The 21,366-nt window shown below is 43.6% G+C and overlaps 1 protein-coding gene across 2 annotated transcripts in view; it reads right to left on the reverse strand.

Moving 5' to 3' along the window:
- SEC24D (SEC24 homolog D, COPII coat complex component) overlaps nucleotides 1–21,366 on the reverse strand; it is a 100,782-nt gene that overhangs the window by 62,161 nt on the left and 17,255 nt on the right. Inside the window, exons 4-7 of one of the 2 annotated variants that reach the window (XM_032762556.2) lie at nucleotides 11,220–11,368; nucleotides 6,943–7,218; nucleotides 5,844–5,965; nucleotides 1,153–1,264 (exon numbers count right to left, since the gene is read on the reverse strand). In XM_032762556.2, the coding sequence (XP_032618447.1) occupies nucleotides 1,153–1,264; nucleotides 5,844–5,965; nucleotides 6,943–7,218; nucleotides 11,220–11,368 (659 nt within the window). The remainder of the gene's footprint in view (nucleotides 1–1,152; nucleotides 1,265–5,843; nucleotides 5,966–6,942; nucleotides 7,219–11,219; nucleotides 11,369–21,366) is intronic. The other variant, XM_075066253.1, reaches the window with a different exon arrangement.

Below are 21,366 nucleotides of genomic sequence, written 5' to 3' on the forward strand. Positions count from 1 at the left end.
ATAGTCGAGGTTTATTCTTGTAACTGAAATATGCATATTATAAATCACAACAGTTCTGGGGAAGGATACAGCGTATATTCCTTGACAATGTCCTGCAGCACATGGAAAGCCAGCCAGGTTACCCCTCAAATGCAGTGCTTTTAGAGTGTGCAACTCTTGGTATGAAGTTAAGTAATTCTGAACTATGACATGAGTTTAAGTGTGGATTGTAGGGCTCAGGGTTGCTATTACTCTCAGGCTTTTTTGATTGTATTATTAGGAAAAAGGACTTTGCTCAGGTGACTCCTGTCAGGTTAAAGGTTCTGCTTGGAGCCCACAACTACGTTTATCTTTCCACTCTAGATGCTATGTTGTTTTGTTATGAAGGAGCTGGCAGCACTAAGGGCCAGATTCTGAGAGGAGCAGAACACTCCAGAATTCTCACTGCCCATACTAGAGGAGCTGTCAGTCACTCAGCCTCTGCTAGAGCAGACAGCCCTCAAATAGCACAGCAAGGCCATGATCCTGCAAACACTTTGGCATATGTATAATCTCAGTGAAGCCAAATGTTAACAAAGTCAATGGGAATATCCAGGAATGTAAAACTAGGCATGTGCTTATGGTGTATGCAGGGCTGAGGTATAAAGATCCTCAGTCAATACTGGTACTCAATATTTCCATGTTACAAGCTTGCATTTTTCTCTCTCTCTCACTAGTTTGTTATACACAATACTGCCATGGAAATACAGTAATAGTGACTGCATTGCTCTGAACTATTAACATTTAGTATTGTCATTTCTCTTCCATGTTACCTTAACTAGTAGGGTTAAAAAGAACAATTAGCAATGTTTTACAGACACAACAGAGACAAATGGAAATGAAGGCACATTAAGGACACACTGAATGGGTTTTGCCTTTTATTTATGGCACAAGCATCTAATTAGTATATATCTTTTCAAAAGTGCTGAGCAACCATATATTCCATTGAAATTAATGAGAGGTTCAGGAGCTCTCAGCATTTTTGACAGTCATGCCACCACCTTTGACTAGGTGCTTAATTATGGGTTTGGGAGCATAATTTTAAGCAACCAAATTTGAAAATTTCAGTTGATAATTGTTTTTTAACTTCATTTTAACTAGTAAAAAACCCAAAGTGATTCCACAAATAGTTACCTTGATCTTGGATCACACAATCTGTGGTGACAAGAGGAGGAACTTGGCCTCTGATGTTTGTAGCATAGATTTGACCTCCTCTGGAAGCCTTATCATTTTCAATTACTTGAATCTGAAGAATCAGAAATAAAGAAAAAAACATGGAATAGGGTACACTATGGATTTCCTCAATTTCATTCAGAGTTTACAAGTAATGCCCACCCCAGGTAACCCTATTATCATTCATTATCTATAGATGTGCATTGTAAATAAGGAGTATATTGTAGCATGTATTGTCCAAAGAGGATTAAACAATAATACACATATCTATGTCCATAACTGTTTTATGCACCTTCTTAGTTCCTATTTGCCTAGGGTTGAACTTTGTCACAGTAGACCTGGATAATGGACAAACCAAGAATGTCAGACAGTCAATGCTCAATTCTCTCTTCTACAGGAAAACTCTCAGGAATGGACTAATGGGGACGCAATCTCATCAAAGTTCTCCACTAAAAGGAGAGACTTTTCTCCCTGAATAAGAAACAGCAGAAGAGTCAAGCTGGCAGGTCTTCTACAGCCAGCAGCTGCCTCCAGGAGGCAAATTGTCATACTGGGTGAAATTGCAAATCTGCCCCTGGGATGGACACAGAAATGAATAGCCCCTTGAGGCCATAATTAGCATGACAAGTTGCTTCTTCAGCACCATTAAAAATACAAAACTGGGACCGATTTAACTAAAGGTGTTCTGTTGAACAGATTTAGTTAAACTGGAGAGTTGTGTGCGGACATTCTTGCATTTATTTAAGCCTGGTTTATAGCAGTTTAGCTTGCACCTGAAATTTAACTGCGGTTGAGAAGACTCATGAAGTCTCTGTCAGACAGCAGAGATCGAGGCAAATACATCAGGATAGAGCACTGGCTGTTATTCAAAAGATATTCCCAATACTTTGGGAAAAATCATGGGGGCAAGTACCATTTTGAACCTTTCCCAGTGTAACTGACTCTGTCCCTTTAAACGGCTACATTTCTGTATTGCATTTTTAGCTTGCTTGGCTTCCTCTCTACTCTTCAGCTTGTGTACCTATTGCTAGCTGCTTGCATAAAGGGAAAACAAATTATTTACTCCAAAAAAAGTCCATTGGCTGAAGAAAGTGAACCTTTTTCAGACTGAACTGTGTAGAAAATGCATGTAACTTGCACTCTCAAGAGTTAACTGACATAAATATATCATTATTCTTGGAACTAATTGTTGACAAAGTACAGATGCTGCATTTCATAGATGTTTTCAGAGCACAGATGAATCTTGTAGGAAATTCTAAACAACATTGGCTATACATAAAAAAGCATTTAGCTGGCAACACTGCTGTAACTTTATAATATAAACATAACACACACACAGATATTTATCCCTCATTTTCAATTAGATCGTTGCCCTTTACAGTCACTGACCCAGATCTCTTTTCTTTTAAAGATGTAGTTCTGATCCTTACTATGCTGCTAAAACAAACTAACAACTTCTTTCTAACACTGCTATCACTGTCAAGTTTGTTTATTCTCCTAGGGTAACTGAAACAAGACATCAGATTATTCCAGGGACATTTTTTAAGATAGAATTCTAACACGTTATCCTGCTTTATAGGAAATGGTCAGATGACTTATCTACTAAAGGAAATGCCTACACTTACAAGTCATAAAAACACTTATTTTTTAAATAATAGTTTGTCACACCTAGTTACATCTGAAGTGAGCAACAGAGAGCCCTTTCCCTCAAGGTTCCTTCTCTCCAGTGTCAACTGTTACACATCATCTTCATCCATGCCTGAAGACCACCAAACAGAGTCTGAACTGATCAAGGGAGTGGCCTTACCCTCCTGCCCCAGCACCTATACACTATTTCATGGAGTATTAGCAATATATTTCTTTAAGGTAAATTCTTCCTTACACATAATGGAAAACACACATGAGATTCCACGGACACATAATTAATAGTGCAGCTGTCTGTCCACTGGTGGCTCTGGAGTCAGGTTTTCACAAGTGCCTAAAGCCCAGATCTTCAAAGGTATTTAGGCTCCTAACTTCCAGTGCAAGCTAGGCATCTAAATCCTTTGAGAATCTGGGTAACAAGGACTTCTGAGCACGAGTCCCATTGATCTTCAAGCAGGACGTGTGTTCCTAACTGACTTAGGTGCTTTTGAAATCACACCCTTTAACATTTTTAGCTATAGCTATAGATATATGCATTTAAGTCCAAGACAAAATATTACAAATATTTCAATGGTACAAATGTGCAGAAGAGGGAATTAGCAGTTCAGTCTACTTCAAATTTCTCGAAGATGTTGAGATGTGAAGAACTAGAACAACGTAACAGTAATACAACGCAACTATATCCAATGCAAAAAAAGTATTCCTAAGTGCAAGCTATTTTTAATAAGATAGGCACAATGGCTGTTGTCAGAATACTCATGGAATGCATTTGCAATCCTTGGAACACCAAACTCAAGTCCACAGTGGAATTTATCATTCATGCCTCAGTGGTTCTTACAGTAGTGCTACGACCTCAAAGTGTATGCCAGTAACAGAAACAATTGTTTTACAATATTAATTTATAATGGAGCCCAGAGATACTATTTGAGATTCAGAAAAAAATTAAATGAACTCTAATCTAATATGCAATCAAAGGTGACAAAAGCAGCAACTTGCTATCTACGAAATCTTACTTGTCAATAGGCTCAGTGGAAAAATAATCATTGTTCATTGTGATTCGCAAGATGTTACTGCATATCTTCTACTGCACACAGAACAGAAAGACTTGTTTATAAACATACTATAGACAGCCTCACTACTACAAGTGCCTAATTTAACAAGAGTGGTTTGAGTACAGGACCATGAACTAGGAAACCCCAAGTTTTAATCTTGATTTCTATATTTCTCTGCTCTTCAGCCAGTCACTTTTCTGCCTCTTCTTTCACCATACTTTCAGAGTTGTGGTCAGCATAGGTGCCTGAGCTGGAGCCCCACTCAAACACAGGGCTGCACTCTGTCACCTAGCAGCATATCCTCAGCTTTGGAACTTGTTTTCCCACCCCTCACTTCCCCCTTCTCTGGTCCAATATTGTCCTCAGTTTGTTGGTTTGCTGAAGCAGAGGGAGTCTAGGACGATTCTGGCGGAAGAACAAAAGATGAGAAATGTGTTCAGTTGCTGGCTTCTGAGTTACATTAATGATAGGGCAGAAGGGAGCTCTTGAAGTAGTTCATTTGCATAGCTGTATTATTAAAAAGTGTCAAAAAGCAAAGAATAGATGCTCCTTTTTTATGGAAGGTCAGTAAAAACTGTAAGTACATAATATATAAAATTGGGGAACTAATAGTCCAGTTAGCTGTGCAAGATCAGATTCCACAGGGCTGTTGTCAGTAACAGTGGATAGTTAAAGAGGTCTCTGAACAAAGTATTTCTAGACGAGTGTGAAATCTTATTAGCAATTAGTGCTGAGTAAATAATTTATTGTAATAGGGGAGATGATCAGCCAAGAGATTAAATACAGTTCAAAACTTTTTGTACATTTTCCTTAACATGTAAGGCCGCATTCTGATCTCACTCAAACACATGGAAATAAAGAGTAGCTCCACTGTCTTCAACAGTGTAAAAGAAAGGGAGGGAGCGAGAAGAGAATCAGGCACGTAGTAGAAAAGTTTTCCCAAGCCATTTTAATTCAACAATAGAATAGGCCTGTACATCCTACTGCTTCATTGTCCATCATTTACAGATCCCCACTGATGCTTTGGATCATTTTTCCAATCCTCTGGGCATTTAGTTCAAATGATAGTATTTCAGATACAATTAAAGTTGTAGATCTTCCTGGAATAACAGGAGATGGTGGTTTATTTGAAAGGTTTGCGAGTAGTAATTAATCATAGAATATCAGTGTTGAAAGGGACCTCAGGAGGTTATCTAGTCCAACCCCCTGCTCAAAGCAGAATTGTGTGTATGAATCCCTGGGAACAGATCAGGTGTTGCTGAAGGGAACTATACTGTAATATTTCAGAGAAGCTACATTAAAAAAAAGCAATGAGTTAGAGTAGAAAGTCTATACTCATTTTCTAATAAGATTCATGGATATTTTCCAAAAATGGCACTAAAGCTACACACAGCTGCCACTTAATCTAAAAGTGACAACATAATTAAAGAATTATGTTATGTTATGAACATATTCTATGAGCCACGTGGCACAGCACATTTTAGAAGTCTAAAAAACCAGGAGCGGCGTCAGGGTTTCTGACGCCCTAGGTGGATGGCCGTTTCGCCACCCCCCACGGCTCCAGTGGAGCTGCCACAGTCGTGTCGGCAGGCGGTCCGCTGGTCTAAAGGCTCCGGTGGACCTGCCGCAGGCATGATTGCGGTAGGTCGGCCGGAGCCTTGAGACCAGCGCACTGTCCGCCAGCACGACTGCGGCAGCTCCACCGGAGCAGCCACAGCAGCGGATCGCCCGCTGGCACGACTGCGGTAGGTCCCCCGGAGCCGCGTGCCGCCCCCCAGCAAAATAGCGCCCCCCCCCCCCAAATTCTGGCGCCGTAGGCCATTGCCTAGGTTGCCTAATGGTAGCGCCGGCCCTGAAAAAACCCAGCAACATAAAAACACAAAGTTAGCTTTGATATTTCTTTGTAACATTCTAATATGAAAGCATTCATTATAAACTAAATACAATACCACTTACGGGGCTTGGGATGGAGTCAGGATCAAGCTTCCTCTGCTGTGGACCAGCAAGCTGTCCTGGACTCCCAGGAAAGGCACCAGGATAAGAGTGCTGAGAGCCTGCCATCTGAGGGCCATAGTTGGCTGCAGAATTACAAAAGTCCATTCATCAAATTTGAAGTGTTTAAACTCTGTCATGAAGCTCTTACATTGTTCCATCCAATATCTAGGCATTTTATCTTGCCATACAAATCTTACTAAAATAAAATATAGTGTATTTTCCACTTCCTGCAAAATGTGCTTTCTTTGTGGGAGAGGATGGAGAGATGGAAAGAGAAAATCTCCTTAAATAGTATTTATGAATATTAAAAAAAAACAAAAACAAAAAACCCCAACCCCCCACACTTTGCAGCTCAGTTTCACCCCTCCCTTCAAAAGGGAGAGAAAGTAGCTGTATAATATGATATACCTGAATTTTGCCTCAGGCCTTAACCCGACTTCTAGTTTTGTAGATACAGTTTTACAAGTGCAATTAAAAGCACCTGCGCTTTTATACCCAGGGTCCATTGTTTGAAGGCTAAGCCTAAAATTAGGCATGACATGTACGGGTACCAAAGTCCCTCCTGCATGTGGCTGCTGTGGTGTAGTCGGCAGTGCCTCCCATGACTGATTAGGGCAGTGGTCCCCAACGCGGTGCCCGCCCACCAGGGCATTTGTGTGTGCTCACCTACCGACAAGGGAGTGCTTCCGCCGGACAACCCGCCGCTGAGGAGCACGGCCGCTGGACAATTAGCTGCCAAAATGCTGCCACAAAGCGGCAACACCAGGAAGCATCACTGACGAAATGCCGCTGCTTCTCAGCAGCATTTCAGCAGTGACACTTCTTGATGATGCCGGTTCTTGGCGACATTTCGGCAGCTGGTCGTCCGGCGCACGCCACACTCTTTTGGGAACATGAATATGCTATTGCAACAGAAAGTTTGGGGACCACTGATTTAGGCCTTACATGTCAAAAGTGAAACTGCACCTTTAGTTTCAGCTTTACTCTTGAGATGGCAGCAGTTCCAATGCACACTATTTAATGCATGTTTTTTAATAAGCAACCAAACGTCCATCTTTACCATGCTGTGGATGATACCCAGGCATTGGGGGTTGTCCTGGAAGTTGCTGCAAGTTGGCACTTGGGGGTACAGATCCAGGAATCCCATCCTGTATGGCCATTGGAGGCAGTGAGGGTGGAGTACAAATGCCATTCATGTTATTTGCTGGTGCTGGAGAAATCTGAGATCCAGGTGGCAAGGCCATTTGCTGCTGTGTTGGTGGTGGTGGAGGACATGGACCTTGAAAAGATGTTGGAATCCCAGAAGGCACGTGAGAACTCTGAGAAGCACCAGGACCTGTGCAAGAACATTACTGTTATACATCCAATGATCTGAAAATGATAACATACTAACAATTCATAGATTCATAGACTCTAGGACTGGAGGGGACCTCGAGAGGTCATGAAATCCAGTCCCCTGCCCTCATGGCAGGCCCAAATACTGTCTAGACCATCCCTGATAGACATTTATCTAACCCACTCTTAAATATCTCCAGAGATGGAGATTCCACAACCTCCCTAGGCAATTTATTCCAGTGTTTAACCACCCTGAAAGTTAGGAACTTTTTCCTAATGTCCAACCTAAATCTCCCTTGCTGCAGTTTAAGACCATTGCTTCTTGTTCTATCAGAGGCCAAGGTGAACAAGTTTTCTCCCTCCTCCTGACGACACCCTTTTAGATACCTGAAAACTGCTATCATGTCCCCTCTCAGTCTTCTCTTTTCCAATCATAATCATTTAATGTTATTAGTTGCTAATATATTTTCAGCCTATGTACGAATACTGTAATTTAAACTGAGAGTGCCTCTAAAGCAGAGGTGGGCAAAGTGGCCCGTGGGACAATCCTGCCCGGCCCTTGAGCTCCCGGCCGGGGAGGCTATCCCCCAGCCCCTCCCCCACAGCCTCAGCTCCCCGTGCCATCAGTGCTCTGGGCAGCAGGGCTGCAAGAGCCACCAGGTGTAGTGCATTAAATTGCTTCCCGTAGGAATGTGCTACTTACGGAGCACCAGGACTGGCAGCCAGAAGTAGTACATCGTAAGCAGGAGAAACAGAGCAGTGTAAAACTTATACCTTCAGCAGACTAAAGAGTATTTAAGGTCTACATGTAATTGAGAAGGGAATGGCAAAAAACTATTTTCTACACAATCATTTTCAAGGGCAAGGTATTAACAGTAGCACAAATCAATGCTTTTTGAGTAGTCAAACATCTCACAGAAGTATCATAAAAATGGTGGACCAAATCTAGCCCTGTGCATAGCAGGCATAATGTCACTGTGCATTTGCACTCTCAATACACCAGGGATGAATTTAATCTGTTAGACTAAGGAATATTGTAAAAGGCACCCATCTTTGTGATCAATTGCACAAACCGAGGGCAAGATCCTCAGTTAGAATAAATTGGTTTTATTTCATTGGAGTAAGCAACTAGTAAAGACAATGGAGTGATGCTGAACTTATGCTAACTAGGGATCTAATCCTGAATTTGGAAGGTTTTATCTGGTATTATACCACTACATAGTTGTCCTCGATTTCAATTTTAACACATTCATCCTTCTATGAGGTGACAGTCAAAAAAACAAAATAAGACACACAAACAGAGATGGGAGCCCAGTCCTGCTCTTATTCAAGTCAATGGTAAATTCTAAACTGATATGAATGAGATCAGGCCCTAAGTTTGCATTCTGTAACTTTCAGTAGGTCTACAGAACCAACCAACTGAAGTCAATGGGAGGTTTGCATCCACACTAAATTTAAACTCTACTATTAAAAAATAAAAAACACACAAAACCCAACAAATCTTTGCTGGAAATAGAATAAAGTACTATCAAAACAGAAAGATCCCCCTGAAAGCTGGGAAACAGTACTGTGGTTGAAATTTATGAACGGTGGGCAAGACATGAGCAACAGAGTCAAAGAGCTCAAAAACTAATGTGAGAGTTGATATTTCAACAAGAACCCAGTGGTAGCTCCAGTACAGCAGAAAACACATTTAGTAACACAATAATGAGAGTTATTTTATATTATCAGCAAAAAGAACAGGAGTACTTGTGGCACCTTAGAGACTAACATTTATTTGAGCATAAAATAAAATGAACTAACAAAATTTATTTATTTGTTTCTAAGGTGCCACAAGCACTCCTGTCCTTTTTGCGGATACAGACTAGCACGGCTGCTACTCTGAAACCTCTCATTATTATGTGATCCCTAATTGTATTAGCACAGTATTTCTTATATGATCCCAATATAATCCTCATTTCAGAGGAACTTTATCAACTTGAATAGGTAAGAAAATACATGCACTTTCTTATTGTCATAGAGCCAAATTCTCCACTCCTAAATAGAGCAAAACTCCCAATGACCCAAGATCTGTTTGATAAAAGGCCACAGAATTTGGCTTATGATCATAACATAGCATAATTAGAAATTTTATTTTGTAACTTCTTGGATCCCTACTTCATCCAGAAAATGATTTTACAACAGATATTTCTCAAACCCCCAGAGTTCAGTCCCCAACACGGAAGGGCTGAGACACACATTCTTGGCACTCACAAAGTTTGCTTGCAAATGAAAGTCTTTGATTTGCATGCCATGGTAGAAAACCACACATCTATGTAGTTGTCTCCTTGCACAAACCCAAAATTTGCAGAATCAAACGTTTCACACAGATGTCTTGTAAAAAGAGAATAGGCACCAACATGTGAAAATGTGGACCTTAGCAGCTAATTTGCTTTGATAGATTTTGTTCTACTTTGCATTCAAGTTTTGGGGGGGTTCGTTGCTATTGTAGAAATCAAATTATCAAAGTTTTAAAGATATTCCTAGAAGGGTATCACTCGTTCTCTTCCAGCGCAAGTAAAATGAATGCATATGGGAACTTGGCAGGAAGCACAGAGGTTGGCACAATGACTCACAGAGGTTCCCCATAAAATGGTGCTATTACTGTAAAAACCACAAAGGGGTTAGCTCCTGATTACCTTTCTAATGTCATAAAATTCATGCCTATGTTATCTGCTTTCAGAAACAAGTCTTTTAAAAGCAGGATATAACTGAACTTCATCACTGGAAGCTAAGTCTGTGTACTGCTATGGTAGTGAATTATTCAAACCCATTATTAATTACTTGTACATCAAACTAAAGTGCAGGTCTACCCTGAAAAGTAACTGCAAAAAATGACAAAGGAGTCCCATGATTACTGTGTCCCAGTAACTTCAGTTCAAGTTTTCTTGATTTACAAATAAAAAAAAGAGTTTTTTTCTAATTGGCAGCACTACAAATTCACCCTGGGATCTGAAAGTCAGGCTGGGCTCTTTCACTCTCAAAACACAGGCCAAATTCTGATTTCATTGCAACTATGCAATGTAACTATCTTCAAATTATGCCATCTGTTACCTCTATGCAACACCGTTGCCTTCAGCATGGGTGCACAGTTGTAAATGAGGGCACAATAAAGCCCTTAAGTAGAATTTTGTTAACAATTCTGATGATGTTATGCGAGCAAGAATAGAGTCCATCTCACTCCTCTCTCAGCTGTGTTCATTCTACATTGTTAATGGGAGTAAAGACATAATACACTCTAAAGTGAGCAGATATGACTTTCAGTACATCCAGGGAGCACATCTGTTGAGTTACCTTTTTTTTTTTTTTTTATAGTCACGTTCAAAGACGAACCAAACTTTAAAAAGACAGGTTTCTAAAATTAGTCTCAATATCCATTAGTGAGAATAGCAATCAAATACCAAGACATGTTGATTTAACATGTAGTATTATGGAAATATCTAACACAAAGAATGCTTGATAAACAGTAAGGTGACATTTTTAAAAGTTCATAGTGTTGTCCCAACTCTATTTCTACAGAAGTCAATGGGAATTTTACGATTACCTTTAATGACAGCACAGTTAAGCTAGCGCTCAGCACTTTTGAAAACTTCAGGCTAGATCATTGGTTTTCAACTTTTTTCATTTGCAGACCCCCTAAAAATGTTCAAATGGAGGTGCAGTCCCCTTTGGAAATCTTAGACAGTCTGGGGACCCCTGGAGTCACTGGACCACAGGTTGAAAACTACTGCCCTATACGGTTCTTATAAGAGCATGTAAAGGTAGACCCACTTGAAGGACCAGGATGAGACTGACATTTAGGAACCTAAGTAACAATGCTCCACACAGTGGTCTCAAAGACCAATCTACAGTTTATTTAATAATATTAAAAAAAATCAAAATAGATACATTGTTGGCTCTTTCATCATATTTTACTAATAGCTTTAGCTGACGAAAATTGATAAATGATAACGCAACTATTACCATAGTTATTTATCTGCAGGCTGCTGAGCTGATTAGCCAGTTGTGTTGTGGATGAAGAGGATGCACTATTTGGAAAGGATGGCTGTGACTGAGGGCAGTACGGGGGATAAGAAGGTGTTGCATTGTTGCGAGGTGAAGGGCCTTGAAACCTGAAAAGAGAAATTAATTTATGTTGTATAAAAAAATCATCTCAACCAATCACAACCCAGAAAGTCTAATATCTCCTCACAAATGACATTGAAACCACTGACTATAAGGGCCGAAATTACAGAAGAGTATCCTCAGATTGTACCCACACAAAGTATATTTTTATTACAACAGAAATGAAGAGTGCACACAGAGGAAACGGCGTGCCTATACAGAAAGCAAATATTCATTTGCACACCTAATTACATATTAGAAGCAATGAAACCTGAGGGGGTCTGTATTTAAGATTTTACTGGTGCAGTTTTAGAAGTTCTTTTGAAATTCTGAACCCAAATGTCAAATCATCTGCTCACTTGTCCACCTGTGGGGGACAAGGGGACAGCCTTAGTTTTGGGTGGATGAGTAAGATTCCTATTGTATTAGCAAGGGGAGAGTTTGTGTGTGTATATCAGATTGCGGGGGAGAGCTGAAAAATCTTTGTATGTGGAGGAAAGAGGAACAGCCTGTGTGTGCGAAACGGTGGGTGCTGTTCTGGTCTTCTAAACTGTTCTGACCACACTTCACCTCTGAACATGAATGGACCTCTCTTTCCTTTAAGTGAAATATAACTTTGTTTTCTTGCTATCTTGTTCTATTTTGTCCTGAACTACAATACCAGTTCTTTCTGATGTGAGAATATGTGCAGTACATAGGGATAGAATAAGGATGTAGTACATAGCACACAGCAGATGAAGTAAAGGACTGGAAGTCAGGCGGTGTAAGTTCTAGTCCTGTTATCACCGCTGACCTGCTGTGAGACATTAGGTCAGTCACCTCGCTAGCCCCTGTCCCTCATTCCCCTCCCATCCGTCGTCTATTTACACCACAAGCTATTCAGAGCAGGAACTGACTCACTAAAAGTGTTTGGGCATGGTACAATGGGGCTCTAATATGAGCTGGTGCTTTTAGATTCTACCACAATACTAGCAATAACAAACTTCCTAATTTAGATATCTAATTAAAACACACACAAATACATTTGTATTTAAAATAAACTATATATATTTATATATAGTTACTCAATGGGACTATGGAAGACAACACTAGAAGTCAACTCAAGGCAGCTTGCACAACTGGCCATCAAGTGTGGCATATACCAAGGTGATGCACTGTCCCCGCTGCTGTTCTGCATAGGCTTAAACCCCCTCAGCCAGATAATCACGATAATCACAAGGATCTGGATAGGGACGGGTACAGGTTCAGGAGTGGAACTACCATCAGCCACTCCTCTTACATGGGGATTGACATCAAGCTGTATGCTATAGAATGAATTCGACATCTGACTCGCTAAGTCCACCTGACGCGGATCTACAGCGGAGGATATCGGATGTCATTCGGAACTGGAGAAGTGTGGCCAGATGGTAGTGAAGAGAGGGAAGGTAGTAAGGACTGATGGGGGCTGAACTACCAGCGTGGCCATATAGCAGACATACAGACTAGCTACAAGTACCTTGGCGTCCCACAGTCACATGGAAACCATGATGAGGAGGGCAAGGAAGACAGCAACATCCAAGTATCACCAAAGGATAAGACAGGTCCTGAAGAGCCAGCTCAGTGGAAGAACAAGATCCACGCCATCAACGATACGCCCTGCCAGTCATCACAGATACCCTGCCGGTTAGTGAGCTGGCCAAAGAGGACATGGAGGCTGCCGATGTGAAAACCCGGTAAGCTCCTCACAATGCACGGAGTTTCCACCCCAAGTCCAACACCCAGAGGACTGTATTCCCAGCCAGAAAGAAGGCGGTGCGGGGCTTGGTGAGCATCAAAGCCACTGTCCTGGATGAAACCCGGAACATCCAGGAGACATCAGTAAGGATGGCCCCCAAAGATGAGCTGCTGAGAGAATGCCTGAGGCAGCAGCAAGACATGGGAGGAAGACCAAGCAGAAGAACGTGCCATGGCAAGACAAGACCCTGCATGGATGTACCATCGACAGATAGCTGAGGTGGCTGACATTGGGAAATCCTACCAGTGGCTGGAAAGGGCTGGACTAAAAGACAGCACTGAGGCACTTGATCATAGCAGCAATAGGAACAGGCACTGAGCACCAGATCCATTGAAGCAGGGGTCTACACACTAGAGAGGACCCAAGGTGCAGACTGTGCAGAGAGGCCTCAGAGACAGTCCAACACATAGTGGCAGGATGTAAGATGCAGGCAGGAACAGCAATACACTGAACGGCACAACCAAGTGGCTGGCATTGTGTACAGGAACATCTGCACAGCGTATGGGCTAGACCCTCCCAAGACCAGATGGGAGATTCCACAGAGAGGTTGTGGAGAATAGCAGGGCTAAGATCTGTGGGACTTCCAGATCCAGACGGACAGGCAGGTACTGGCCAATCAATCAGACATCGTGGGGGTAATAGACAAGGACGCAGAAAGACAGCTGTGCGTGGTGATAGATATGCAGTGCCCATAGTGACAGCAACATCAGGAAGAAGGATATATGAGAAGCTGGAACGTATGAAGTGGGGGGGGCGGGGGCGGGGGCGGGGCGGGGCGGGGGCGCTGAGGCCAGGGCGCTGAAAAGAGGAACTAGAGAGGATGTCGAAAGTGAAGGCCGAAAGTGGTCCCGTGGTGGTAGGTGCAGCACTCGGGGCTGTGACTCCTATCCTAAGCTGGGTGAGTGGCTCCAACAGATCCCAGGAACAACATCAGAGCTCTCTGTCCAGAAGAGTGCAGTGCTAGGAACAGCTAAGATACTGCGCAGAACCCTCAAACTTCCAGGCCTCTGGTAGAGGACCCGAGGTTGAGGAAGACACATACCACCCATAGGGGTGAGAGGGGAATTTTTTTTTTTTTTTTTATATCTGGATGACAACTAAAATAGAAATGTGAAGACAGCAGTAGTTTGACTCACTGATGGCTAAGACATTGCTGCTAGACAGCACCAAATTAATAATAAAACATGCAACCCAAAATAGTTACAGCTAAGAATTTAGAAACCTACCATACAGGTTTTTTTGTTTGTTACTCCTTGAAAGGCATTTTATTCAAGCTATTTTCATTTTTTTCTAAGGCACCTACATATATACTTTTATTTATAACTATACAAACTATGAATTATGTTACTGAACCACTCTATGGTCAGTTTTCTCCATCTTCATATCTCTTCCTCCACATTCTCCTTCTTATCCCTCCCGCCATCTTCATTTTATCCTTTCCCTATTTCATTTTACACTCTTCTTGTTCCACCCATTCCTGTAACCCTTTCTCCTCACTCTACTTTCCCCAAACATCTACCAAAGCTCACCAAACATCAACCTTTCTCTCCAAAGTAAATCACAGGACTTATACCAAGAGAAGGCAGCCACCAGCCTCCAGGAAGTTGACAAAGCCTCATTATATCTTTAGGGCATCCTGTTCAGTTTTGTCTGTGATGTTGGAAGCTGGCTTAAAAAAACTGCTAAGCAGGCAAACTGAATATTGATGCACAGACATGCACAAGCTTCTACTCTCTATTAGCTGGTAACTGATGTAATGCATTCATCATTATATGACAAACCAAGAGGTTCTAGTCATAAGAAGAAAACTTGATACAGAAAGATACAGAAAATTAATGTAATTTCTATAACAGACGGTATTTCTAACACCTGTTTGTTGCCTTTGTCTCCTCCAAGTAGAGGAGACAAAACGGTGTAACAACAACAATGCTTTTCTCAGTGCTGGTTCACTTTCTATTTTTACATTTCTAATCAGACATAGAAAAAAGGTCAAAGGAGATTCTCTACTCAGGGAATATTCTACATAAAGGTTGTATGAAACACCTGGTCCAAATTATTCCTCAGTCTACATTATATAGTTACTTGATCCAGGAATCCAAAGATCAGTGTTTTCCCCCAGTGAATCAGATTTACACTTATAACCCCAACAGCCATTCCAGAACACAACATTCATTTGAAATAGCTGGCCTGACGTGTTCCTCTGAAAAGCAGAATGAACTGTTATACAATAATGAACATGAGAAGCCTATTGGTGCCCAGCATGGATGTATTCCAGGAAAAAGGACAAAAGCCAGTTGCCTTCAATCGCCTAAATATACCAATAGCCCAGCACCAGTAGCATATTAATGTGCACAGTGAATAAATTATTGCTATTACAATGAAGCTTTTAACTGTAATTTTTTTAATACAAAAATTTTTAAACTATAATCTTGGGTGTTTATGCAACCTATGGTTCCACCTTAAGAACAGTTCCAAACAGAAGTTGGGAAAAGAAGAATACGGCCTAATTTACTTGTAAATTTACTAGGGCTGTCAAGTGATAAAAAAAAAATCAAAAGTAAAAAAATTAATTGTGATTAATCGCGCTGTTAAATACAATAAAATAATACAATACATATAATACAATAATACAAGAGAAAGTTACTCACCTTGCAGTAACTGAGGTTCTTCGAGATGTGTGCCCCTGTGGGTGCTCCACTCTAGGTGACAGTGTGTCCCGGTGCTGTCGATCGGAGATTTTTGGTAGCAGTGCCTGGTTGGGGCGCACACACCCAGATGGTATCTCCCATCTATTTGGAATCTTCCTGAGTGCGTGCGCCCCACACCCTCCTCAGTTCCTTCTCTACCGTGGAGCATCATATTAGTACTCCAAAGTAGAGGGGAGGAGGGCAGGGAGTGGAGCTCCCACAGGGACACACATCTCGAAGAACCTCAGTTACTGCAAGGTGACTAACTAACTCTTCTTCTTCGAGTGCTGTCCCTGTGGGTGCTCAACTCTAGGTGAATGTGTAGCAGTACCCATTATGGTTGGTGGGACTTTGGAGATGCAACAGTGAGTACTGTAGATAGTACTGTATGGTCTACTATGGTATCTGCAGTGGTGTCTTGCGTGAGAGCATAGCGTTTTGCAAACTTGGTGTTCAGATGACCCCATAGCCGCTTTGCAGATGTCAGGAATGGGAACATTGTGCAGGAAGGCAACGGATGTCGACATGGCTCGAGTGGAATGAGTTCTAATGCCTGCGGGCGGTTGAAGATTTTGCGCATGGTAACAGGATCTGATGCAGTCAGAGATCCACTTGGATAGACGTTGTTTAGAGATAGCTTACCTTTCGATCTTTCGGTAATGGAAACAGAGTCGTGGGGACTTACAAAATGGTTTGGTCATGTCTAAATAAAAGGCGATTGCTCACCTGACGTCGAGAGTATGCAGGGTTGCCTCTTGCGGAGTCTTGTGAGGTTTGGGATAGAAAGTAGGTAAGTATATAGGTTGGTTGAGGTGGAAGGTTGATACTACCTTAGGAAAAAAATTAGGATGTGGTCTCAAAGTGACTTTGTCTTTGGAGAAGATTGTGTAGGGAGGGTGGGCCATCAGGGTGCTCATTTCACCAACTCTCCCTGCTGATGTTATGGCAACTAAGAAAGCCACCTTCATGGACATATGAAGATGAGAGGAGGTAGCCAAGGCCTCAAATGGAGGTTTCATGAGAGCATGAAGAACAAGGTTAAGATTCCATGCAGCCACTGTTGGGTAAATTTCAGGGTGAGATTTTGCAGGCCCGTGAGAAAGCGTTTTATGGTGGAGTGGGTAAAGAATGAATAACTGTCTAATAGGTCATGAAAGGTGGTAAGCGCCACCAGGTGCACTTTGATGGAGCTGAGCGAAAGTCCTTCCTGTTTTAGTTTCAGGAGGTAGTCTAGAATGTTAGGAGGGTCACGTTATTGAGTGCTAAGTGATTACGTGAGCACCAGGGCGAAACGCTTTTCCACTTCTGCAGGTAGGTTTTATGAGTGGAGTCTTTCCTACTGTGCAGGAGGACATATTGGACTTGCTCGGAACAGGCTAGTTCATGGGTTTGGAACCATGAAGGAACCAGGCTGTGAGGTGGAGCTTTTGGGAGCTGGGGGTGAAGAACCGTCTGTTGTCCTGGAAACGTGGTCTGGCCTGTTGGGGAGAGCCCGTGGGTGACGGGAGGACATGCAGAGTAGGTAGGGATACCACATCTGTCTTGGCCAAGCCGGGGCAATAAGGATGACCCAGGCCTTGCCTTCCGCAATCTTCCAAAGAACCCTGTGTAACAGAGGGATTGGTGGAAGGCGTACAGGAGGGAGTTGTTCCATGGGATGAGGAATGCATCTCCTAGGGATGCAGTCCCAAGTCCCGCTCTGGAGCAAAATGGAACATTTTTCGATTCTAGGTCGTGGCAAAGAGATCTATTGACGAGGTGCCCCAGAGGGAGAAGAGCTGTTGGAGTACTTGCAGGGTGCAGTTCCCATTCGCGTTGTGTCAGGAAGTGCCTGCTGAGTGCGTCGGCAGTAGTGTTGTGGCAGCCTGGTAGGTAGGAAGTGATGATTTGTATTCGATGTCGTATGCACCAATTCCATAGTTGAATGGCTTCCATGCAAAGGGAATGTGATCGGGCTCCCTCTTGTCTGTTTATGTAGTACATGCATGCTATGTTGTCTTTAAGGCCCAAAGAGATTTGTTCTTTATGAGGGGAAGAAAGTGAAGGCATGCTCGCCTCACTGCTCTGAGCTCTAAGAGATTATGTGTAGGTGCGTCTCTGATGCGGACCACCGGCCTTGTGCCCTGTGCCCCCTAGGTGCGCTCCCAACTGATTAGGGAAGCGTCCGTGGTGAGCATGAGTGTTGGGGAACATTGCTGGAAGGAAACCCCTGTGCAGAGGTTTTCTGGACTTGTTTACCAATGCTGGGAAGCTATAACATTGGGAGGAGGAGTTAGCAGCATCCCTAAGGTGTGTCTGTTGGGGTTTGAAATTGGAATTGAGCCAGCCCTGGAGACATCTCATGTGTAGCCTGGCGTGGTGACCACGAAGGTGGTGGCTGCCATGTGACCAAGGAGCTGTAGGCAAAGTCTTGCCTGTGTCCTGGGACGAATAGAGAGCATGCGTTTGAGCTGCGTGATAGCGAGGAATCTGTGATATGGGAGCGAGGCCCTGCTCTGGATTGAGTCGAGATGAGCTCCGATGAACTCGATCTGTTGTTTAGGTGTCAGGTGGATTTTTGGATGTTTATTTGGAGGCCTAGGCTGTGAAAGAGGGAGATGGTGAAACGGGTAGCTTGAAGTGTCTCGCCATAGGAGTTGCCCTTGATAAGGCAATCGTCCAGATAGGGGAACAGCGTGACCCCGTGTTTGCGGAGGTGAGCCACGACCACGGCTAGAGTCTTGGAAAAAAACTCTCGGTGCTGTGGCGGGTCCGAAAGGAAGAACTCTGTATTGAAAATGGTCATGACCGATTGTGAATCGTAGGAAGCGTCTGTGAGCTGGATGAATTGATATATGAAAATAAGCATGCTGTAGGTCGAGGGCTTTGAACCAGTCCCCTTGATCCAGTGCAGGTATTATTGTGCCCAGTGTGACCATCTTGAATCTTTGTATCCTCACGATTTGTTCAGTCGGCGTAGATCTAGTATAGGCCTCCATCCTCCAGTCTTTTTCTGAGTTAGAAAGTAATGGGAGTAGAAACCTGTCCCTTGATTTTGCGTCGGCACAGGTTCCACTGCACCTAGTTGTAGAAGATGCGCCACCACTTCTGTGCGAAGTAAGTGGTCGTGAGAAGGGTCCCTGAAGAGGGACGGGGAAGGGTAGGAGGGTAGGAGAAAGTTTGTCCTTATCAAAAGGGAGATCCTCCACTTTGGTCTGCAGTTCTTTGGGATGCCAGATGCAGAGAGCCATGAGGATCTGCGCATAAACCACAGCAGTTGCAGTTGTACAGGCTGCTGTGTCTGCCGTGTCTAGAGATGCCTGTAGGGGGCTGTTCTGGAAATCAGTTGGCCCTCAGTCAGGATTGATTTGAAGTCTGCTCTCATATCCTCTGGAATGTAGGAGGCAAATTCAAAAGTTTAGTGTAATTATCAAAGTCGTAACTGGCGAGGGGAGCAGAATAGTTTGCAATTCTGAATTGTAGTGTGGAGGACATATAAACCTTGAGGCCCAAGACGTCAAGGCGTCTAAGGTCCTTGTCTTGCGGGGTGGGTCAATATTGTGACTGTTTCATACTCTGTGCAACTGCATCCATGACAAGGAAGTTTGGTGGTGGATGAAAAAATAGAAAGTCAGCGTCCTCAGCAGGGGCATAATATCTACGTTCGGCCTTTTTGCAAGTTGGTACTAAAGACGCTGGGGTTTGCCAGAGAGTGTCAGCCGGCTCCAGGAGTGCTTCATTTATAGAGAGCGCGATTTTTGAGGGTGCAGATGATTGAAGGATTCTGAGGAGTCTGTGTTGCATCTCCTGAACCTCTTAAAAGGGGATATCTTGAATGAGTGCCACCCTCCTAAAAAGTTCTTGAAATTGTTTACAGTCGTCCACGGCCCGTGGAGGCGGAGGGAGGAGGGCTCCTTCCAGGACTAATGGAGAGTTAAGGACATGGCGTAACTTGCATATGCAGAGGGGGTTCAGGCACATTAGAAGTGGATGGAGCAGGAGACTGATGCACAGAAGGAGGATAACTAGTAGGAGGATGTTGCCAAGGGTACCACTGAAGCCAAGGCATAGAGTAGGAGAACCTAGATGTCGCCCATGGGGGAGCGAAGTAGGGAAGCTGAGGCTGGTGGCCTTGAGCTGTGACCTGAGATGGCACAGGGGCCTGTGGAGGAGAAGCAGGAGGGGAGAACTCTGCTTGTTGCTGTAAATCAAGTTCACTGTCAGTGAAAACCAGTTCAGGTGGAGAGAGCGGTGGTTCAAAAAAATGAGCCCTGTGTACGTAGGAGCGGAGAGTGAGGCTCAGGTGGCACTGAAAGGTCACATTAAGTGAGAAACTGTTGCTCCTGCTCCCTGGGCTGAGCTGAGCCTGCTCTCTGCTCTAGCTCATTAGCAGGAAAAAGTACAAGTGACAGTAGTGCTGCAGACTGCTTGGAGGTGCCCTGCAGGGGCTCTGCTACTGGTGCCTGATGGAAGATAGTCTCGGTGCCAACGTTCTTCTCCCTGCAGGGGAGGATTGCGCTGCCGGCACTGCGGCCATTTGCGGTGCCCAGGAGGTGCGCGCTGCCGGCACCGTGGCCATTTGCGGTGCCGAGGGGACCGGAGCCACAAGGACCTTCCTGACACAGGAGGTCGGGTCCCTATCTCTGCCCTCTGTCAGAGCTGCGACTGAGGCATTAGAAAAGCTGAGGCACCTGCCTTTGGTGCTGTCAGCACAGAGGGTAGGGATCTCACGGGAGACCCCCTACCCTTGTTAAAGTCTCTCCTGTGAGACTGTTCTGCTTCTTGCCTCAGCTCCAGGGAGGGTGAAGCAATGCTGCCCACCGGTTCTGATCTGGCGCGTGTGGGAGTGGGTTTGACCTTTCCCATCTCCAAAAGCAGCTGTAAGGATTTTTCCATCATCAGCATTTTGAGCCGCAGATCCTTGTCGTGACGAGCTCTTGACTTGAGGCTCGCGCAAGGGAGGCACTTCACAGGGATGTGGGTGTCCCCGAGGCACTTACACACAGGAATTGAGTGCCCCTCTGTCCCTGGCATGGAATTCCTGACAGAAATACGCTTTGAATCTGAAGCTCCTGGCATTATGAATTAGAGATGCGAGGAGAGTGTCTCAACCAGCTGAGACAAGCCTGAGGATTTTTTTTTTCCCAACTAAGTAACTACTATTGTAATACACTAAAAGGAAGGGAAACCAACTGGGATGTAACTAATAATCATTTTCTATGTTCTTGTTACTGCTTTTCATACAGACCGGGAAGAGAAGTAGCACTGCCTGAGTCCCTCTTCAGCCGAGTGTTGAGAAGAATCTTGGAGGAGGTGTGGGCGCGCATGCACTCAGGAAGATCTAACTAGAAGGGAATACCATCTGGTGCATGCCACCCCAACTAGGCACTGCTACCAAAAATCTCGTCGACAGCACCAGACGCACCTGTCACCTAGGAGTGGAGCACCCTCAGGGGCACACTAGAAGAAGAATCCATTTCTATTTAAATATTTTCTGATGTTTTCTTACGATTTTCAAATATGTATTTCAATTACAACACAGACATACATTGCCTCATAAAGTACA

The sequence above is a fragment of the Chelonoidis abingdonii genome, chromosome 5, assembly GCF_003597395.2.
Source record: "Chelonoidis abingdonii isolate Lonesome George chromosome 5, CheloAbing_2.0, whole genome shotgun sequence".
Classification (NCBI taxonomy): Eukaryota; Metazoa; Chordata; order Testudines; family Testudinidae; genus Chelonoidis; species Chelonoidis abingdonii.